Source organism: Planococcus citri, chromosome 3 (genome assembly GCF_950023065.1).
Source record: "Planococcus citri chromosome 3, ihPlaCitr1.1, whole genome shotgun sequence".
NCBI classification, from domain to species: domain Eukaryota; kingdom Metazoa; phylum Arthropoda; class Insecta; order Hemiptera; family Pseudococcidae; genus Planococcus; species Planococcus citri.
The window spans coordinates 402,619-421,373 of record NC_088679.1 but is presented as its reverse complement, the minus strand read 5'-3'; the positions used below and the strand labels follow the sequence as shown (position 1 = coordinate 421,373).

General features: G+C 43.6%; 1 protein-coding gene across 2 annotated transcripts in view; it reads left to right on the top strand.

Moving 5' to 3' along the window:
- LOC135841434 (atrial natriuretic peptide receptor 1-like) overlaps positions 1 to 18,755 on the top strand; it is a 131,188-nt gene that overhangs the window by 65,829 nt on the left and 46,604 nt on the right. Inside the window, exons 5-8 of one of the 2 annotated variants that reach the window (XM_065358391.1) lie at positions 2,497 to 2,611; positions 8,084 to 8,228; positions 9,423 to 9,615; positions 9,906 to 9,997. In XM_065358391.1, coding sequence (XP_065214463.1) covers positions 2,497 to 2,611; positions 8,084 to 8,228; positions 9,423 to 9,615; positions 9,906 to 9,997 — 545 coding nt within the window. The remainder of the gene's footprint in view (positions 1 to 2,496; positions 2,612 to 8,083; positions 8,229 to 9,422; positions 9,616 to 9,905; positions 9,998 to 18,755) is intronic. The other variant, XM_065358392.1, reaches the window with a different exon arrangement.

Here is an 18,755-nt window from a genome sequence, read left to right as displayed (position 1 = left end):
CCGAGCGTCGAGCATCGAGCCTTATTCCACATTTACGATGTGTAGTTTAAACGAAACGTATTTTACGAGAAAACGAGTTACTTTTATATACCCACCTAGTTTTTGAAAAGGTGCGCGCATTTCGTTTATCTCATCTTTAATTCATACTCGTAATATGTACCTACCTACCTACCTACCACCAACTTACTGGTAGATAAGTGTACTTTCTTCGCTTGCCTTTTGCTTTGCTTGTTCATAAAGTTGAAAATCCAAAAAGGGGGAAAAAAAGACAACAAACAACCAGCAGCCAATAAAAAGAATACCTACCTATCTATATGTAGTACATACGAGTACATAAAAGAGGTCGTGTCGCGTCAAATTTGCGGCTAGGCTGCATTTTCGAGACAAATGAATCGGAAAATTAAGTTCGCCTAGTTCGTTCGTGTTGAATTTATCAACTCGCGAACGCGATTACGAGGACGAGGACGAGTAGCTATCTCGTAGTCGTATCTCGTAATATGCGCGGCGAAGAGATTCGCTTTTGTAAAAACTCGAAAATGGTACTCGGCGTCGCGCTAATTTAGAAACATTATCGTCTAATTGGCTTGAAAATTCGTACGTACATATTTTTTCCATTATTATCATTTTTGTCGCGAAATAATGTAAAAAGTTGGGTACCTAGTACCTACGGCAGCGTAGGCAGAGGCGCTGTTCGTAGCTCGTACCTACCTACCTACCTGTAATTCTGAAAACAACAAAAAACTGCGAGAAAAAAACGGCGACGACAAAAGAAGGAAAACACCGCACAAAATCTCGACTACCACTACCGCTAGCAACTGAGTACGAATGTACATACTTAAGTAGGTAGGTAGGTATAACAGAAGTGCGGCTTTGTAATTTAATTATTTTCATCGTGCCGAGTGTCAAAGGTATACTTAATTTTAATTTGCCATTTTTTATCCGTCTTTCTCGCGTAGACAAACGAGTCGAAAGGATCAAAAGACGAGATTCTTTTTATTCGTTCGCTCGCCGTCATTTTTTACTCGCGCATCGCGCATTTGCTGCCAACTGTTTCATTCGAGTTACACGAAAATTTCTCTACCTCTATCTACCCAACCTACGAGGATACTTACGTTTAAACTTACCGATTCTAATTGACTATGTGTATTGCGTACCGCTACCGCTCCTCACTAATTTTCAAGGTGCGAGAATTATTTTCCGTCGAAGCTTACTTTATTTGTACTCGTATTTTGGCAATTGTGTAGCAAAATAGCCGTACAAGTGCATAGTGCGTAACTGCGTGTATTATACACGTAGTACATGCACATGCGTATCAGTAGACATGATATACGCGTAACGCGTATCACCGTACGGCGTACACGTACTACGAGTAATTACGCGGGTAAACGTAATCGCTGGAATAAGTAAAAAGATAAATGCTGCGTTTCAACGAAAATCGTCGAGCAAGTTACGAGTACTCGTATTTCGAGTGGTAGACTACTCGAAAAAATGTCAACACACCTAGGTGGTCGTTCGGAGGACCGAAGCGGTAAACCTCTAACGCGATGATGCGTTGGAAAATATGATTCACGAAATTACGATAATTATTTACTAGGTACATAGTACGAGACACGAGTAGATCGCTCGATTTAACGCCAACGTACTCGTACATATATAGTGAATTCAAACGCGTCGATAAAATTGCCTAACCAGTTTGCCGTAAATACGAGTTCAAACCGCGATAATTCTTCGACGATCGGCGGGGAAGAGGGAGGGGGAGGAGGAGGAGGAGGAGGAGGGGGCAGACTCATCTTTGTAATCTCTCTTTTAGCCAACTTACGAGTAGGAGTAGCTATTTTCAAAGTGGGATGTTTTTGATGCTGGTAGGAGGTACTCGTACATAGGTGTAATGGTGGTGTATGTAACTATGTATGTATACGAGTGTCAGTGTACCTATGCATTTCTGACTTCGGACCTCCGAGTCATCCTACTCGTATTATGGTTCTCGAACGTGGAATCGATGCTGCGACGATGCTGGAAATTTTTTTACAAAGTATCGAATATTACGAGTAATTTTGTTTTTTTAATTGAAAATGTTTTTCCGATCAATTTTTCTGTCAGTGAAATACTCGTACATACCTACGTAATATAAGGTTGAATTTTTTTCTGCTTTTCTGCGAATTTTCGAATTCAACAATAATTGCGAACAAAATTTCGATGTGGTAAGGATCGTTATCGTGTCTAGAATTTTTTATAGGACGCATATACGTACCTACATATAGAGGTAAATATTTGAAATACACGTATTCCGACTAAAAGTGCTTTCTGTCGGATAATTTATTCGAATGCTTGGTTTTAAAAAATGTGTAGCCTATAACTACGAGTACAACTGCACTCGTCATCGTTAGCCTTAGGTATACGTATGTAGTACATAAACATAATACGTGTATACACATCATATCACACTCGTACGAGTAATATGTAACGGCGTTTTTTCTTCTTTTTTTTCTGTCGCAGTTGTGGTCGTCTGTGCCAAAGTGTCCATGGTTAGAGAAATTTTACTAGCCGCAGAAGAACTGAATATGATAGACAGCGGAGAGTTTGTGTTTTTCAGCATCGAATTATACAGCAGGTAAATACGTTTACGTAGGTACTGATAATAATAATTATAGATTTACGAGTAATTCGAGATACCGAACACCGAACGAAAAAAGTAATCGAAATGCGCGGGTCTACTGAAATACGCGCTATTTTGTTCAAACTCGAAGCAGCTTACGAGTATAAGTAAATACTAAATACTCGTGTACGTGTACGTATGTACTCGTAGTAGGGTGGATCGCGAAAATTTTTATCAAATTCGGTGCAAGTCTTAGTCGCATCTCGAGCTGATATTCGTATGCCTGGAAGGGAGGGAAGACTTTTGAAGAAGTTGCGTTTTTTTTTCGCACTAACCCCGATCCAACTACTGGAGGAATATTTTGGAATTTTGTGAAAAATGGCCTAAAAATAGGGAAGTACTTACGCATTTTTTTGACGTTTGAAATTGGCATTACTGACGAAAATTCACGCCGCGCCGCCGCTGTGTTTCAAAATGTTCCCTCGGTTACAGAAACATCTTTCTCACCACTTCCCTACCTCCCCCCCCCCAACCACCACCACCACCACCACCACCACTAGATCACTCGATCCACCTTGGTAGATGTCGGCATTGTACTTAAATGTACTCGTAAGTACGAGTATGTACATACGATATATTATACTCGTACTCGTACTCGTAGATTGGCAGGCGTAAGCGTAATAGGAGTAACGATGCGAGGAGATATTCATTTGCTTTCATTCGCCTGGTAGATTTTCACAACTCTTTTTTGCGCTTTTTGCGGCAATTTTTCAAGACGCCGCGGGCTTTTTTTTTCAATGCGACCGCGCTCCTTGAAATTATACTTTGCTGACAAATACAAAATCTCATATATATATGCAATATACTCGTACTCGTACTCGTAGCTAGCGGATGAACAGTCGAACAAAAATACTCGTAGCGTATACGTAATACGAGTACATAGACATACGTATACGTCGCTATACGATACGTGTAGTCGTGTACGTACTCGTATTAGATTTTGTAGAGTTTGCGTGTATTTTTACATTACCTGCGCGAGAAAGGCGAAATTTGCTCGCTTTTTTCACGTAAGTACGGCGTACGGCGTACGCGTATTATTTTACGTTTTTGTGCCTTTAATTTTCCTTCGCTTGGCAATGAACAAAGCCATCAGGCAACGTAATTTCAACCAAATGTTGCCAAAGTAAACGAATATGGTGAAATACTCGTATGTATGTACTATGTAGTATCCATTTGAGCATTCCACCGCACCACCTTCTCCCAACTTCTCGTACGTGTACCTCTACCTACAGTGTGTGCACAAATATCGAATGTTCCTTCGTACTGGATGCCGAAACGTTGCTTTCTTACGCATTCAGGGTCGCCAATCCCACTTCAACAACAATTACTGGGGAATGTGGAGGGGGGGGGGGGTGTTACAATTTTTTGGTCATCCTGCGTGCCCATTTTCTTGGACAAATAAACATCGAACGAACGTATAGTACTTTTTGGGCCTGCAAAAGAAGTCGGCTGTTACTACTCGTAACCACGTTTAATAGCGTTCATCCGGGTAAGTAATTGGTTTTACTCGCGTATTTTTCAGGCACAGAAAAGTGTTTATAGGCTTGTCAAATACCTACGTAGATAGTTTATTTTTTTTTTGTTTTTCAAAATTTGTCGAATCTTTGAGCAAAAAATGATGGCCGGATGACGTCGAGTCAACAAGACGTAGAAAAGATTTGAAATTTTTAGCTCTACGCTCAACCTTCGCCTCCACCCCTCAGTGAGAGCTCAAAATTTTGAGATGTTCCGATTTTTTTAAATTTATACGTTTTCAATTTAGGCGGTTTCTAGGTAGGTATGTACATACGAGTAGGTCTGGCATATGTATTATCGCTTGCACGAACGTAAAAATTTGATATTTTTCTTAGCGTAATTTGGTCATAATTCTCAGCCAAGCTCCCCGTCAAATTTCAAAAAAAAAAAAAAAAAATTGTAAAGTTAAAAATAATTTACGTATGTAGTATGTTGTTCACATTTTATTAGGTACGTGAACACCGCGCCGTAGTTATCGTACGGTCTTCCCGCGAATACTCTCGTCTTTTCTTGTTTGCGATAGCTTTTTCGCAATCATTCGCAACAAAATACAAATACATAGCAATAGCTACTTCGCTTTTGTATTGATTGGCAAGCAAAGAGGAAATTGAAAATTGAAATTACGTCCGTTACCGCTTACCGGGTGCCGGGTGCCGGGTGCCGGTTACCGGTTACCTGCAGTTACCGCACAAAAGGTTACAATGATGCCGGTGTCGAATGAATTATAGGTATACTCGGCCGGCGAATGCGAATAAGACGAATGTAAATTTGTTTTTTTCAAAAAGCAACGTAGATACCTGGTACCTACGTCGAGTACGATTCTTAGACGCGCAACTTTTCACTCTTTCTCGTTGGACCGCCGCGCCGCGCCGCGCCGGGGTTTTTTGAAGAAAGAGTAAGATGGAGAGAGACGCCCGCGCCACGCCGCGTTCTATTTATTCATTTTCGGTTCTTTGTACGCGCCAACGAAATCGGCAGCTGTAACTTTACTCGTAGAGTACCTACTTGTATCGAATATTGTCGCGCTTTCGATGTCGACTGTCGAGTCAAATGGTAAAGTGGCAATGTGAATGGCGCGGCGCGGCGGCGGCAACCGTGTCGAATTGAATAAAACACCGTGTGCGATGTGACCCGAATGACGTACTCGTATTTGCATTTTCTACGAGCGACGAGAAAAATGTAAAAAGAAATGAAAAAAAAAATAAATAAAAAAAATAACGCTCAAAATTTGAACGAGTTTGACTATTTACGAGTCTGCGACGCGACGAATGATTGAAATTTCAATGAAGCACCTAGTACCTACACTACACAACGCAATACAGAATACAGAATACAGAATACAGAATACAGGATACAGTTACGTTGATAAGGCACTCGTACGTACGAGTATGTACAAAAGTGGTGTGTAGAGCGCGAAACGTCTTACTAAAAATGCCATCTCGCCGAATCAATCTTCACCTATTCGTACATACGAATATTTCGCAGCTAAATCTATGCAAAGTCTCTGGCAAGAATTTTTACGTTGGATGCGAAGCTGCAATATTGGACACCCTATACAGATACACGTATGTAGTCTTTTGATACATTTATGTACATACTCGTAGGTAGAGAGGTACATACATACTCGTACGTGTACGCTGTAGGGTGTAGGTAGGTGTATACGAGTAGGTAAGGTACTTTTCGTTCTTATATGTATGTACTCGTACATCTTGTACGTAATGTATGTACGTATGCGTGTGTAGTTACTGCTGCAGAATAAATCTGTTATTCGTCTTATTACGATTATGAGTACGATAAATACGCGTCGCGTCGCGTCGTTTTGAGGAAATTTGCCAAGTGTACGTAGAGCGCGGCGCGGCGCGGCGTAGGTAAGGTACTACGTGTACGTGTACGTACCCACGTAAAACGCGGTCGTAAACGTTGGAAAAAGGGTTAGGGCTATTCGTTAGCGACAAAAGTACGGATAATTTATTACTGCCGCGCTATTTACCAAACTACGAGTACGAGTACGAGTACGTCTGCAGCGATATGTTGAAACGGCCGCGATTTTTCTTTTCGTTTTCGTTTTCGTTTTTGTCCACGTCCACGTCCACGCCCGTCCGTCACCGTCACCGTCACCGTCACCCTTACGTGTGTTTTAAATAAAGGCGCGGGCATGCGAGAAAGAGAAATTGGTTTTACGAATGAAATAAGATATGTACGTATGTATTTGTATATTCGGATTTGGTGGTGTATCAAAGCAGCCTGTTTTTCGCGTATGCTACCTCGTCATTTGTCACTGTTTATTCTGCCGTTTGCCACCGTTGGGCAGGGCAGGGCAGGGCAGGGCACGGCACGGCAACTCGTGTCGTTCATCTTGAAAAAACTCGACAGCTACCGCACCGTACCGTACGAGTGCTTCGTACAATGCGACACTACGCGACGTGTACAAAATGTACATACGAGACACGAGTACGAGTAAAATTCGATTCGCGCTGATGGTATGTACTGGTATTTGTAGTTTCAACTCTGCCATCAGCATAACGTTCATCTGACGACCTACATATACGTACTCGTATGTACGCGGGTACTTGCAATATGTATTCTTTTTCTTATACTCGTACTCGTACTCGTACTCGTAGGTAGTATCGTACTTACGGCCCAATCAGACAAAAGCGAGAAACCGAATACGAATCTAGCTTACCTTTTACTCGTACTGCCGCGCCGCGCCGGTGGTATTGTTTTTATGGAATTAAAGGCGCCAGGAATTGAGAAAAATCACTCGGTTTTCTGAAATACCCTATTCGCGTCAAGCGCGAATGTTGAAAGGTTGATTGATTTGTCGCTGTATTCGTTACAAATCATTAAAATAATGAATACGCGCCCATCGATAGGTACCTACTACCTACTACCTATACCTAATCGTAATCAATAATCCGTGTCTTTCAGTTTTCCGTACTTTGCACCGCAAAAATTGCTTTCGTAGAAAAAGACACCGACACCGACACCGAGAAACCGAAATTCAGACATTTCTATAGATTACAGTTTACCTATGCTGAGGTTTGGGTTGTTGGGTTTTCACGTTGACGTCAGAAAAATCGTGACTGACCAATATTTTCGAATCTCGTTCTCAACATTTATGCCAAATATCGGCGGCGCGGCAGGCACCTTGCAATTGCACGAACCAAAAAATACTGGACACCGAACTTTTCAAAGTTTTCGTTAGCTTCGCGCCGCGCGGAGAAAAGCTTTTAAATTACGAATATGTTTTTCGGTTTTCAATTAGGAAACGCCACGCCATGCCAGGCCACGCGGTCGCTCCGAGCAACGGGTGGCCCAGCAGCAGCCTATTACCTTAATTGAAAATCACAAACAAGGCTATTTTTGTCACTCTTTACCAACTCCCAGATCTACTCGTACATACGCTACCTCGAAATCTAAGTACATACATAATATACAGTATGTACACAATACACACGGAGGTACATACTCGTACGTTGAAAAAGAATCCGTCGCGTCGCGTCGCGTCGCTCATTGTGTGCATCGTATACTACATAAGAACCTACGAGTATCTCGTACATACGAGTAGTAAGTATTCCGCAACCAAATTTTTTTGTTGAAAATGTACGGTTCACCGCGTGGAATAGACCCATAGATGCGAGTAGGACTACGACTAAGACTGGTGCAATAACACTAATATCACGAATGACCATCATTGCTATTATGCTATTCGCTACAATCAGTCGATTGGTATTTGCGACGGAAAAATAATCGCGTTTTGGACCGTAGCGTGCACCGTGCACCGTGCACAGTGCTTTGTGCGTGTTTTTTTTTTTTTTTTCTGGTATCTATCTTTATTGTGTAAATTTTTCAAAATCTAGCCGACTAACTGTTTAGCTAATTTTGATTTTATGCTTGGTATTTGCGTTGCAGTTTGGATCACAGTTCGCTTACGCCGTGGTACGTCAAGAATGATACCTATGAAAGAAACGAACGGGCTAAAAAAGCGTATTCGGCGTTGCTAATCGTGACGGCCAGAACGCCCAATAACGAAGAATACAAAAATTTCTCTTCAGACGTAAGTTTCGTTTATCATACGAATAGCTGTATATGTGCATTGTGCATTGTGCAATGTGAAACACGAGTACCTGGCGTGTGGCGTGTGGTGTAGTATGTTCCATACTCCGTGCAGCATGCAGCATGCATAACTCTGCAACGTCGTCGTCGTCGTCGTCGTCGTCGTCTCCTAAATCTTTGCAACGCCTTGCGAACGCGAACACTGAATAAGTCAGAGATACCGCAACCGCAACTGCAACCGCAGCCCGCAAAATCCGCACTCGAAACCATTTTCACAGCGGCGTACCGTCTCGCGTCTCGCGTCTGCGGTACTCGAGACTCGAGTCTTGTAGACGGTAGACAGGCTACGACCGTACGACGACGCGACGCGACGTACTCGTATATTTCAATTTGTACTCGTACGTTCAACATGTGTGGGTAGGTAGCTGGTGGAGGTACCTACTGGTACTACTCGTATATGTATGTAGATAGGTGGGTATGGGTATGGGGGTATGGTACCTAAAGACGTTAGAAATAATGCAAACATACGTATACTCGTAATACGGTATCGCCGCCGTGCCGCGCCACGCCACGCTTTTTATTTGCTTACTTGTTCAACTGAATCACATTTTGAAAGAGAAATCGGAATCGGTATCAAAAATTTACAGCGCCACGCTCGACGCTCGACGCTCGACTCGTGTCAATATTTGGCGAGTAATTTCATTTTTCAGCAGATACTGCGCGACAAAAGCGTAACCCTGTAAATTGAATTTTATACGCGTTTCGTACGCCTCAGCCACGGCCGTTAAGGAAGCAAATACGTACGAGTATGTACGCGTACGCGTACGCGTACGCCTAAGAGAATACGTATACGACATACACGACGTGTATACGTGTATCTACGTGTGTCGTGTACGTGCAGAGGTAAAAAAGGGTGTGAGGTGAGGATTAAGAGAGATACTCGTACATCTACATACAGTATATGTACATTTGTACAATCGACAATCGTGTGTAGAGAGCGACTACTCGTACATACGTGAAAAAAAACCACGTGATACTCGAACGAATGCGGGTGTATATTACTCGTACGTACGCGAGTTCTTTAGGACTTTTTTTCATTCCATAATTTATTTACTCGTATATGTAATACATACCTTATGTAACTTGTAACACTACTGACGGGTAATCATGTATTTTTGTTGGGCGGCGGTGGCAGGTTAAAAATCTGGCGATGATAAAGTACGGTCACAAGTTCGGCAACGACTCGGACTCGGTTTCCACGCACATCACAGCTTTCTACGATGCGGTCTTATTGTACGCTCTGGCATTGAACGAAACCCTCGAACACGGCGGACTGCAATCCAACGGTCTCGAGATCAGCAGAAGAATGTGGAATCGAACGTTCGAAGGTAGGCCATCCCCATCCCATCCGCCATCGCTACAAAGATACATAATACATGTAACTGTAGTACCTACGTCCTACGTGTGTAGTGCAGTAAAGTAGGCTGCTGCTGCTGCTGCTGCTGCTGCTACTACTACTAGTGACTTTCATAATCAAGTGCTTACCTATGCTTACTCGTGCGTACAAGTACGAGTATATTATGCGTAATAGCGTACATTATTTGACGTTAGTATTTTGTACCTGTACATAGACATACTGATACTCGTAGCTACATACCTAGTTTATGTGTGTGCGCAGGTATCACCGGTAACGTTTACATCGACGAAAATGGCGATCGAATTGCCGATTATTCTTTGCTCGATATGAATCCGAAAACCAGCGAATTCCGAGTAAGTTTGCCCGCTCCGCGTTGAGTTTATCGTTTAGTGTTTACCATTGGCCATCGCCTTAGTTAACACTCTGCGTAGCGTATTAAGTAGGCATTATTGTTATGTTAGACGTGTACTTGTTTCGATTATGTAATGGGAAGCTCATAACTATACTCGTACGTGTTTTTTTAGACATATTTTTTTGAAAGACTCGCGTATAAGTTGATTCGATACCATACCGTAGCAATACTACTCGTATTCCTCACGAAAAATCCGACATTTTGCCGCTACATTTTTCGATATCGCTTGGACTTTGGAGCTTGGAGCTTTCGGATCTCGCAAGCGCTCGCGCTCGCGCTGTTTTACGCCTTTTTACACGCGCTCCGTTATCGTTAGTGAAGTCGTGAAAGCAATTTGTGCATTGCGCAGTGCGCACCCTCTTTGGTGCCTTTCTTATACACTCTTCCAGAAATGAAATATGTTACATACCATACATTACATATCCTTATCCACGTTTTCGAGACCTCTGAAGTAGGCAAACCATACCCCTTGGTCTTGGTGTAAGTACGAGTAGAAGTACGCGTGTAGGTTACATGGCCGTGGATAATATGGGATAGCGCGTGCGATCAGATTACCTGAGCGATACGCCGCGCCGCGCGCCGCGCCCATGTCTAAGGAAAAGTTGAACAATGTAAACGAACCGCGTTTAAGTTTGTTTACATTTTTCAACTTTTCCTCGTATTTGAGATACTCGACTTACCTTACCTACGTATCGACTTGGAAACTTAGCATCAGTGGTATGATATCGTGCATGGTACATATATTGGTATACGCGTACTTATAGGTACTACTCGTCACATATACTCGTACGTAATACGTATGTAGTATCAACGATTCAACGTGTACCATGTAGGTACCGGTATCTACATAGCGCATACACAATTACACATACACTTAGTGATCTACGATGCACACTGCACTGTGGTCCGAAATGAACAAGTAGCGGCCAAAATTCAAGAAATCCTCACATTGAACGAGTCTCAAAAGTTGATTACGAAGATGTAGCGGTTTTCTATTTCTACATTATATTCCACGTCCCTTTTCTGCGACTTGAAACACTTTTTCGTTATTTTGCTTGCCTACAGAAATAAATGAATCGAGGTACCTCGAAATACGAATAGTAAAAAAAAAAAAAAACTGCCAACTTCAAAATGCTGCGAAACGTGTCGATTTTAATTTTTTTCAAAACTTTACGGGTTTATACGTATCAAAATTCGGACATTGTCGAGTATAAAAATCGTCGATTCCATTTTTTTCAAAAATATTTTGGTTTCTATCACGCTCGTCACAAAAAAACTCATTTTTTTGCTATTTTTGAGGTAAAAGTTCTTCTTGAAAAAAAAAAAAAAAAAAGTACAAGCTAGACCGGCGGGAAATATCGCATCCCTGGGATACCGCGTGTAAAGAAAAACATGTTTAAAAAATTTACACCTCAACATGCCCCATTTGAAAAAATTGGCTAAAATCAGCCAGCAAGCTTACGTCGAGTGCGTCGAGTGGAGGATTACTCGGGAATTTGTTTATCCCCCTAGTTTGTAGTGTGAAGTGTGAGGTGAATCCGGGATCCTCGAAGCGAGGTCGCTTTTGAAAAAACAATGCCAAAAAAATCCACCGTTGAAAAGTCGATGTAGCCTACAGGATGTGTGAAAGTACACACCTATGTACATACATGTACATACATATGTAGTAGGCCTAGGCGATAAAATTGCCGAAATCGACGCGACGTTAATAAAGTTGCGTACTCGGTTCGCCGTAAATACTCGTCGCGTCGTCGTTGTGTGAAACCTGCGAATGCGCCCGAATGTGCTCGCTGCGCGCGCGCGCAGCAATGTTAATAGAATTGCATACTCGGTTTGCCGTAAATAAGTTGCGTTGTAGTCTACTGCCATGCAATCTGCGTATTGAAGGACGCGGCGCGACACGGATCTTTTACGTACGTAGCTGTATAGTAGCTAGTTCGTTTCATTAGGAAAGATGGAAAATCGCCATCGTTGCCCCTCTCCCAACCCAACTCTCTCGTCGCACGGCCCAATTTCAAAGTTTAATTACCTACTAATACTACGTAGGTACGAACGACTAGCTACAACTTGAGGGAAATCGGGTTGCGTTGTTTGTGAAGCTTGTTGAGAATGGTTTAAAAAGTATTTGCCGAGAAATTTGAAAGCCCCTCTAAATTGCCCGAGAGGCTCGAAATTTTTCACAGCGCAATAGTGCAGCCTTTTGCATCCTCGAACTTTCCTACCCTATTTCACAGCTTTCCAGAATGAATTTTCGTACTACTCGTAGGTACTGATACAGTGGTACAGTGGTACAGTGGTACGTACTCGTATTTTACCGATTTTACGTTGTCACTTCTGCGACCATAGTCGATCCCTCTTCGAGTTTGAAAAGTCGATTTTTGGGGGAATTTTTCGCAGATTTTGAATACAATGGCGAGCCTCTCGTTCTATACTCTTATACATATAAATACGCGCAGGGGGGAGGGGTTGAATGGGTGAGGTGGGGGGGGGGTTCCAAGCGAAGCTGGGAACGACCAAATTGAAGACCATTTTGTGAAGAAAATACTGCGCAAAAGCGAACCCCGAAGGGGTGAGTAACTTTGGCGAAGGAGGTGTGGAATTCGAGCGGAGCGAGGAACTATGTACGAGTATGTACGATACTTGGCAGAAACCATCGTTGGGAAAGAAATTAGTTCGTGGTTCGCCTCCGCAATGCAGTTAGGTGGGCCATCTGAGCGAAGGGAGGAGTGAGGAGTGAGGAGTGAGAAGTGACCTATGAGAATGCGAGCCCCGAACAGACAAGCGTAAAGCATCGGTGGTTTACCAAGAAGCTCTCGGAATATACCTATGTAGAAATTTGACTTTTACGTAGCGGCTAGACTGCTACGCATTTATTTGTTAATTTGGCTCTTCCAACGCGCCATTAGTCTGGTAGTAGCTTGCCCAGCTTATTACAGGATTTCAGCCGCTGATCGCCATCTACAATAGGCAATTAGGCATGTTACGCGTATTACGACCGTCTGTGCCACGCCACGCCACGCCCCGCCATTCCTCTGACCACGGCGCGGCGAAGGTTAGGTACTGCACCCCCATCGCCATCCACCTCCGCCTCCGCCTCCGCGTAGTCTATCGGCTATTTCAGCGACGGATATTACCATTGTCAACGCAACACTGAGCGTAGGTCCAAAAAGCGTAGCGTATACGTACGTACTACGAAATAACCGGAATGAGTGGCAAAAGTTGTAATTTCAAAACTCCAAAGCGATGGAATTTCGCACGTATACTTGTACATATGTAGCGTTGTACATGTACGTATAGGTGCGAAGATGCGAGCGGAGGCGAGCTGAGCGAAACTGTTTGTCGATGGATTTTTATCGGATTAGATAATTCGGTTGAGCGGCGAAAAATACGTTGCTTTTAAGTATAAAAATTGATTCGTCGGCGAAACGTCGACGTAGCGTGGCATGGCGATGGCGATGGCGATGGTGATGGTGATGGCAGTGACGAAGCGCCGAGCCGTGCCCGGCCGCTGCGGCTGCGGCTGCGGCTGCCGCTGCCGCTGCCGCTGCCGCACGTTCCAATCTAACAAACCTAATTTAAGTTACTTTGAAACACGACGCGACGCCGCGCCGTTGCCACGCTGCTGCCCCCGTTTTCTTCTTTTATTTCATCAACGCAGCTGACTGATATCCGTATTCCCTTACGTCTAACAGCTGCCTACGTCTTACGTTATACTAGCACTTTATTACCTACAAGTAGTATACTCACGTCACGTTACGTCAGTACTCGTGAATGTACTGTACTCGTACTCGTACTCGTACTCGTACTCGTTGTCGTGTATGTAGGCTTACCTACTCTTGCGGTAGAATCGCCGCTACGCTACGGTTTTGTGCTGCGATGACGATGTACATACTCGTATTTATGTGACCAATGTCGGCAATGTCGAAATTATTCCGCAGGGACTCGTCGCGTCGCGTCGCGTCGTTGCGTTGATCGTAGCCGAAATTACTCGTACTTTGAAATCGAGTTACTTATGTTATGTACGAGTACCTACTTACAATTAGTTACTCGGCGCCAAGTCTCGGTTTGTTGGAATTATACTCGTACGAGTAGGCTATCGAGCTTCGTAAATGGTCTGATGCGATGATTTTCACATAAAATCATCCAAGTACGAGCACGAGCGCGAGTACGAGTATTATCGACTTTCTCGTCATCGTCGGCTTTTGATAGGTATCTGCCGCGGCCGTCTGGTGTACCTGTAGTAGATACTCGTGCTTGTAGGGTTAACTAAACATTACGAATACGGAGTACGTACATTTTGTTCGTACCCGTTTCAGCGCATCTACTCGTACTACATAATTATGTATATAATTACTTAGCACTATCGCGTCTCGCGTCTCGCGTCTTCTGTCCCGCAAAAAGTAGTCGCGAGCTCACGCTGCACGCTGTCAAAAATCTCTCTACGTAGATGGCTGATGGATATTTGAGTACTGCGAGTAAGAGTACATAATTCGGTAGGCGACGACGACGCGACGCGAAGGTATGGTACGCGTAGTTACTTACCGCTAGAATTTTAGATATCGTACCTGTCGCCGTTTGAAATTCACGTCAACTTGAAAAGTTGAAACTTGGCCTACGGAAAACCTTGCCAGCGTACAGCGTACAGCGTAGTTACGGCACGTCGGTAGCGAGCGAGAGCGAGAGCGAGAGCGAAAGCGAAAGCGAAAATTACGATTAGCCCGCTTTGAGCCAATGTTTCAAAAGTAGGTACTCGTCATTGTCGTAGAAAACGTCAGCTATCGAGACTCGCATTTCCTCTATCTAATATCGTCGTCGCCCGCCCGCCTGCCCCCCCCCACCCGCTCACTCGTACCTCATTTGCCTAACATTCGCTTTTCGCTTTCGCATTCGCATTCGCATTCGCATTCGCGTCTTTTTTGTTGTCGTTTTCAGAAGGAACATATGTAGGTATTGTAGGTACTAGGTAATAGGTATACTGGTATAGCGACGATGGCAGTGCTGCTGGTGCTGGTGCTGCTGCTGGCTTTTATTACGTTCGTGAAAAACGCGCTCCGCTCGAGATTCGAGATTCGAGATTCGAGATTCGAAATTCGAATCGAAACGAAAACGCTCATTGCGGAAGAGTAATCGCAAATTCGCAATCGCGTTATTTGCTTACGGTTTTCGCGTATTGCTCCATACAACAGGCAACAGCGCAGCGGGGCCAAATGATACGAAAATACACGAGCGATGCGACGTACATTTCTGGTTGGAAAAATGTTGACCAACTTTAGTATCTACGTACAATGTTCATACTCGTACATACGCGTACAGCGCGGCGCGGCGCACGCGGCGCAATAATGCAGTACCTACTCGTATTAAGTATTGCCACATCTAGCGAGACGAATAAGAATAACCAAAGAAAATGTGCGAAAACGCGTTTATCGCGTGCCGGCCGCGGCGCCGCTTCTTTAGTTGCTCTTTGTGTGCTCTCGAAACTCCGCACTTGAAATCATTACGTGATGTGCAGAGCTACCGTATACGATATAGACTTTTAAAAATATGTTTTCTGAAATTGCCAACTCGTTTATGTCTTCATAGGTGAGGGGTGCGGGCGCGGCCGGTTTGAAAACTCGCCTCGAATATTTCAGGGGAAGCTAGGTATGGAGATTCGAGAGGGAACACGTTGATTTTTTCGTGAAACCCCCTCGTAACATGCGCCGCGCCCCTACGATTATGTTTTGTTTAAATTAAATCGATCGGATGGATTTTGAATGAAAAATTTGTAACTACTCGTACTCGTATGCTCACCATTCTTATCCCACTGTGCTCACTGCTCTCTACAATACGAGTAGTCGTAGTCGAGTAGATGCTACCCATGTTCTCGTTGTTTCCCATAATTATTACGAGTATATGCCGAGAACGGGTGCGCGACACGCCTCCTTGTCTTTCTTCGAATCCGTCAAAAAAAAACTTTTCAAACTCGATGACTATGGCTGCGCGTTCCTAAATTACCCGCGAAAAAGAGCGGCGTTAGGTATTTTAGTTTAACCGATAAAGTTAAAATACTTACTTATCGCATCGCAAAAAGTTGAGAAAGAATAACGTCGCGTCGCTGAAAAAATACGTACTCGTCTACTCGTACCCAGACCTACGTAGCTTTGCTTTATCGATGTTTCGTTTCAAAACATTTTCAACAAAATGTTGGCAGAATGAAGCAAATGCAATTCTGTCGGAATCGGAATCGGAATCGGAATCGCGTTAGTACGAGTAGGCACCTATCGACGAAACGACGCTTTCCCGAATGACAACAGCATTTACCTATAAGCGACAATTTTTCAAGAAACGAAGAAACGAGCAACTGAAAGTAATGCAAAAAGCTTACTCGTAACGTAGTCCAAAATAACCTTTAGAACTGGGTGGTCAAAATACATAGCTCGTTTAGCCCGAACCAGCCAATTAATACCTATTACCTAATACCTAATACCTACGAGTATAGATAGGTATTACGTTCACTGCGCGTGTGCGAGTGTGCGCGTGCAACGCAGGCGTTAATAAAATTGCATGACCTGTTTGCCGTAAATACGTACGTCGCGTCGGTCGTCGTACACAATACACATAGGTACGATAATATGTATGTATTACGCATTTTTTATATCTTATGTACCTAGTACCTACATACTCGTACCTGTTTTTGACTATTAATTTTGAAGCGAATCGCCGAGTAATTTCGGCCATGGCGGTTTTTCGGCTCCAAGTCGGATAATTCATTGCCGGTTCCAGATTCTCTGCTGAGCGCTTTTGCGCGCTAGCAATGGCAAATTTTACGGCTCCGGCTCGCGATTGAGCAAAAAATCTTTCTCACAAATTGCATATTTGTTTCCGTCGCCTAGCGCCTTTCTTGCTAATATTTTTCGAGGATGCGGAATACTCGTATTTTGATGGATGCAGTTACTGCGACCATTACGAGTACGTGTACCAGTACCTCTACCTGTCAGAATTCAACAAAAATTAGTCTCGTCCCTTCCGTCGTCGCGTCGTCGCGTCGTCGAGCGGTACTCACATTCTGTCAAATTTTTGTGAAAACTGAAAACTGAGCCAAGAAAACATTCGTCCAAGTAGGTAGCCGAGAAATTAGGCTGACTTCTTTGCGACGACCGACGATGACCGATACCTTTACCTACGTAAAACATGGCCAAACTTTCACTCGAATAGTGTAGATATACTGTATACTCGTAAGTGTATACGTATAGGCATTAGGCACGCGTTTAATTTGATTTTGAACATTTTCTCACTCGATCGGTTCTTTTTTATTTCTTTGTTTTTTGTCGAGACGAGGTAAACGTGTAAACGTGCTGACAAGCAGAGGCGAGATACGTACATTCTCGTAGATGCGAGCGCAACACAAATTAACCCTTCGAGTGCGTTGACGAAGGATATTCGCTTTCGCTAGATACGATGACGATGACGATGACGATGACGATGACGTACGAGTATATAGCCGTAGCCGTAGCCGATGGTGTTGATACGAAAGAAAAACAACAAAACAGCCAACCAACCAACGTCGAAATCGAGAAGCTGTAAAAAATGAATGGAAATTTAACCGGCGGCGCGGCGAGTTCATTTATATCAGTCATCGGATCGTATCTACATGTAGGATGGAGGCTGGAGGCTGGAGGCTGGGGGATGGGGGATGAAGCGACGGGACGCGACGAGTCCAACTTGAAGTGGCCGATAAATCGTGAAAAGCCTTCTACCGTCGTCGTCGTCGTCGGCGCAGTTTATTAAATAGCGCCGAACAAAACCGAACAAAAGAAAACAAAAGGGAAATAAAAGAAACGAGAAAGAAGGAAAATACATAGGTACGCGAAATGAATGAGGAAAAAACGAATCGCTGCGAAAACGATTTGTTAAACGGACAAATCGGAAAACGTTAAATTAAGTACCTATACCTAAACTAACCTAACCTACGCTACGCTAGCGCTAGCGCTAGCGCTACACTTATTGTCAACGCCGAAGGCCACCTGACCTCAGCTGAGCTGAGCTGAGCTGACCTGACCTGACCAGACCAGGCGTGCGGTGTTCGGTACGCGTGTCGTGAAATACGTTCGCACCATCCGAACGAGATGAACCAAAAACAAAACAACAACAAAAAAAAAACTTTCCCAAAAGGTCACCTAGACTCCTTCGAGTAAGAACGCAGCGATTTTTCAAGTTTTCTGCGTTCTCTCATGTCAGTCATGTCTGTAGCAAAAACATTCTACCACTAGCAAATGATGTACTCGTAATTAGGTATACGGTACGTAGAATTCTCATCAACTTTTATACGTATTTCTCCAGTTTCAGCGATGATATGTTTTGATATCTATTTTGACTGAATTAATGCGAAGCGATTTGCAAATTTTCAACCGCTCAGTAAAACCCTAAAAGAAGTCTCTGATTTTGACGGCATCCGCATCCCGCAATAAATATTCGAGTAGCGTAGGTCGACGCGGAACCTCGAATACTTTTATTTGCGACTCGACCATTTTTCCCAAAAACAGGTTGGGTCGTCGCGGCAGGAGTGAGAAAACTACTACTCGTATTGTTTCAAAAATGCCCCCTCTTTGAGAGACTGTATCCCCTCCCCCCCCCCCCAACGTAGGGAGCACTTTCGGATACGATATGTAGAATTTTTCTGAGCACTTTCCACTCGAAATGAAGGTCTCCTCTGAATTTGG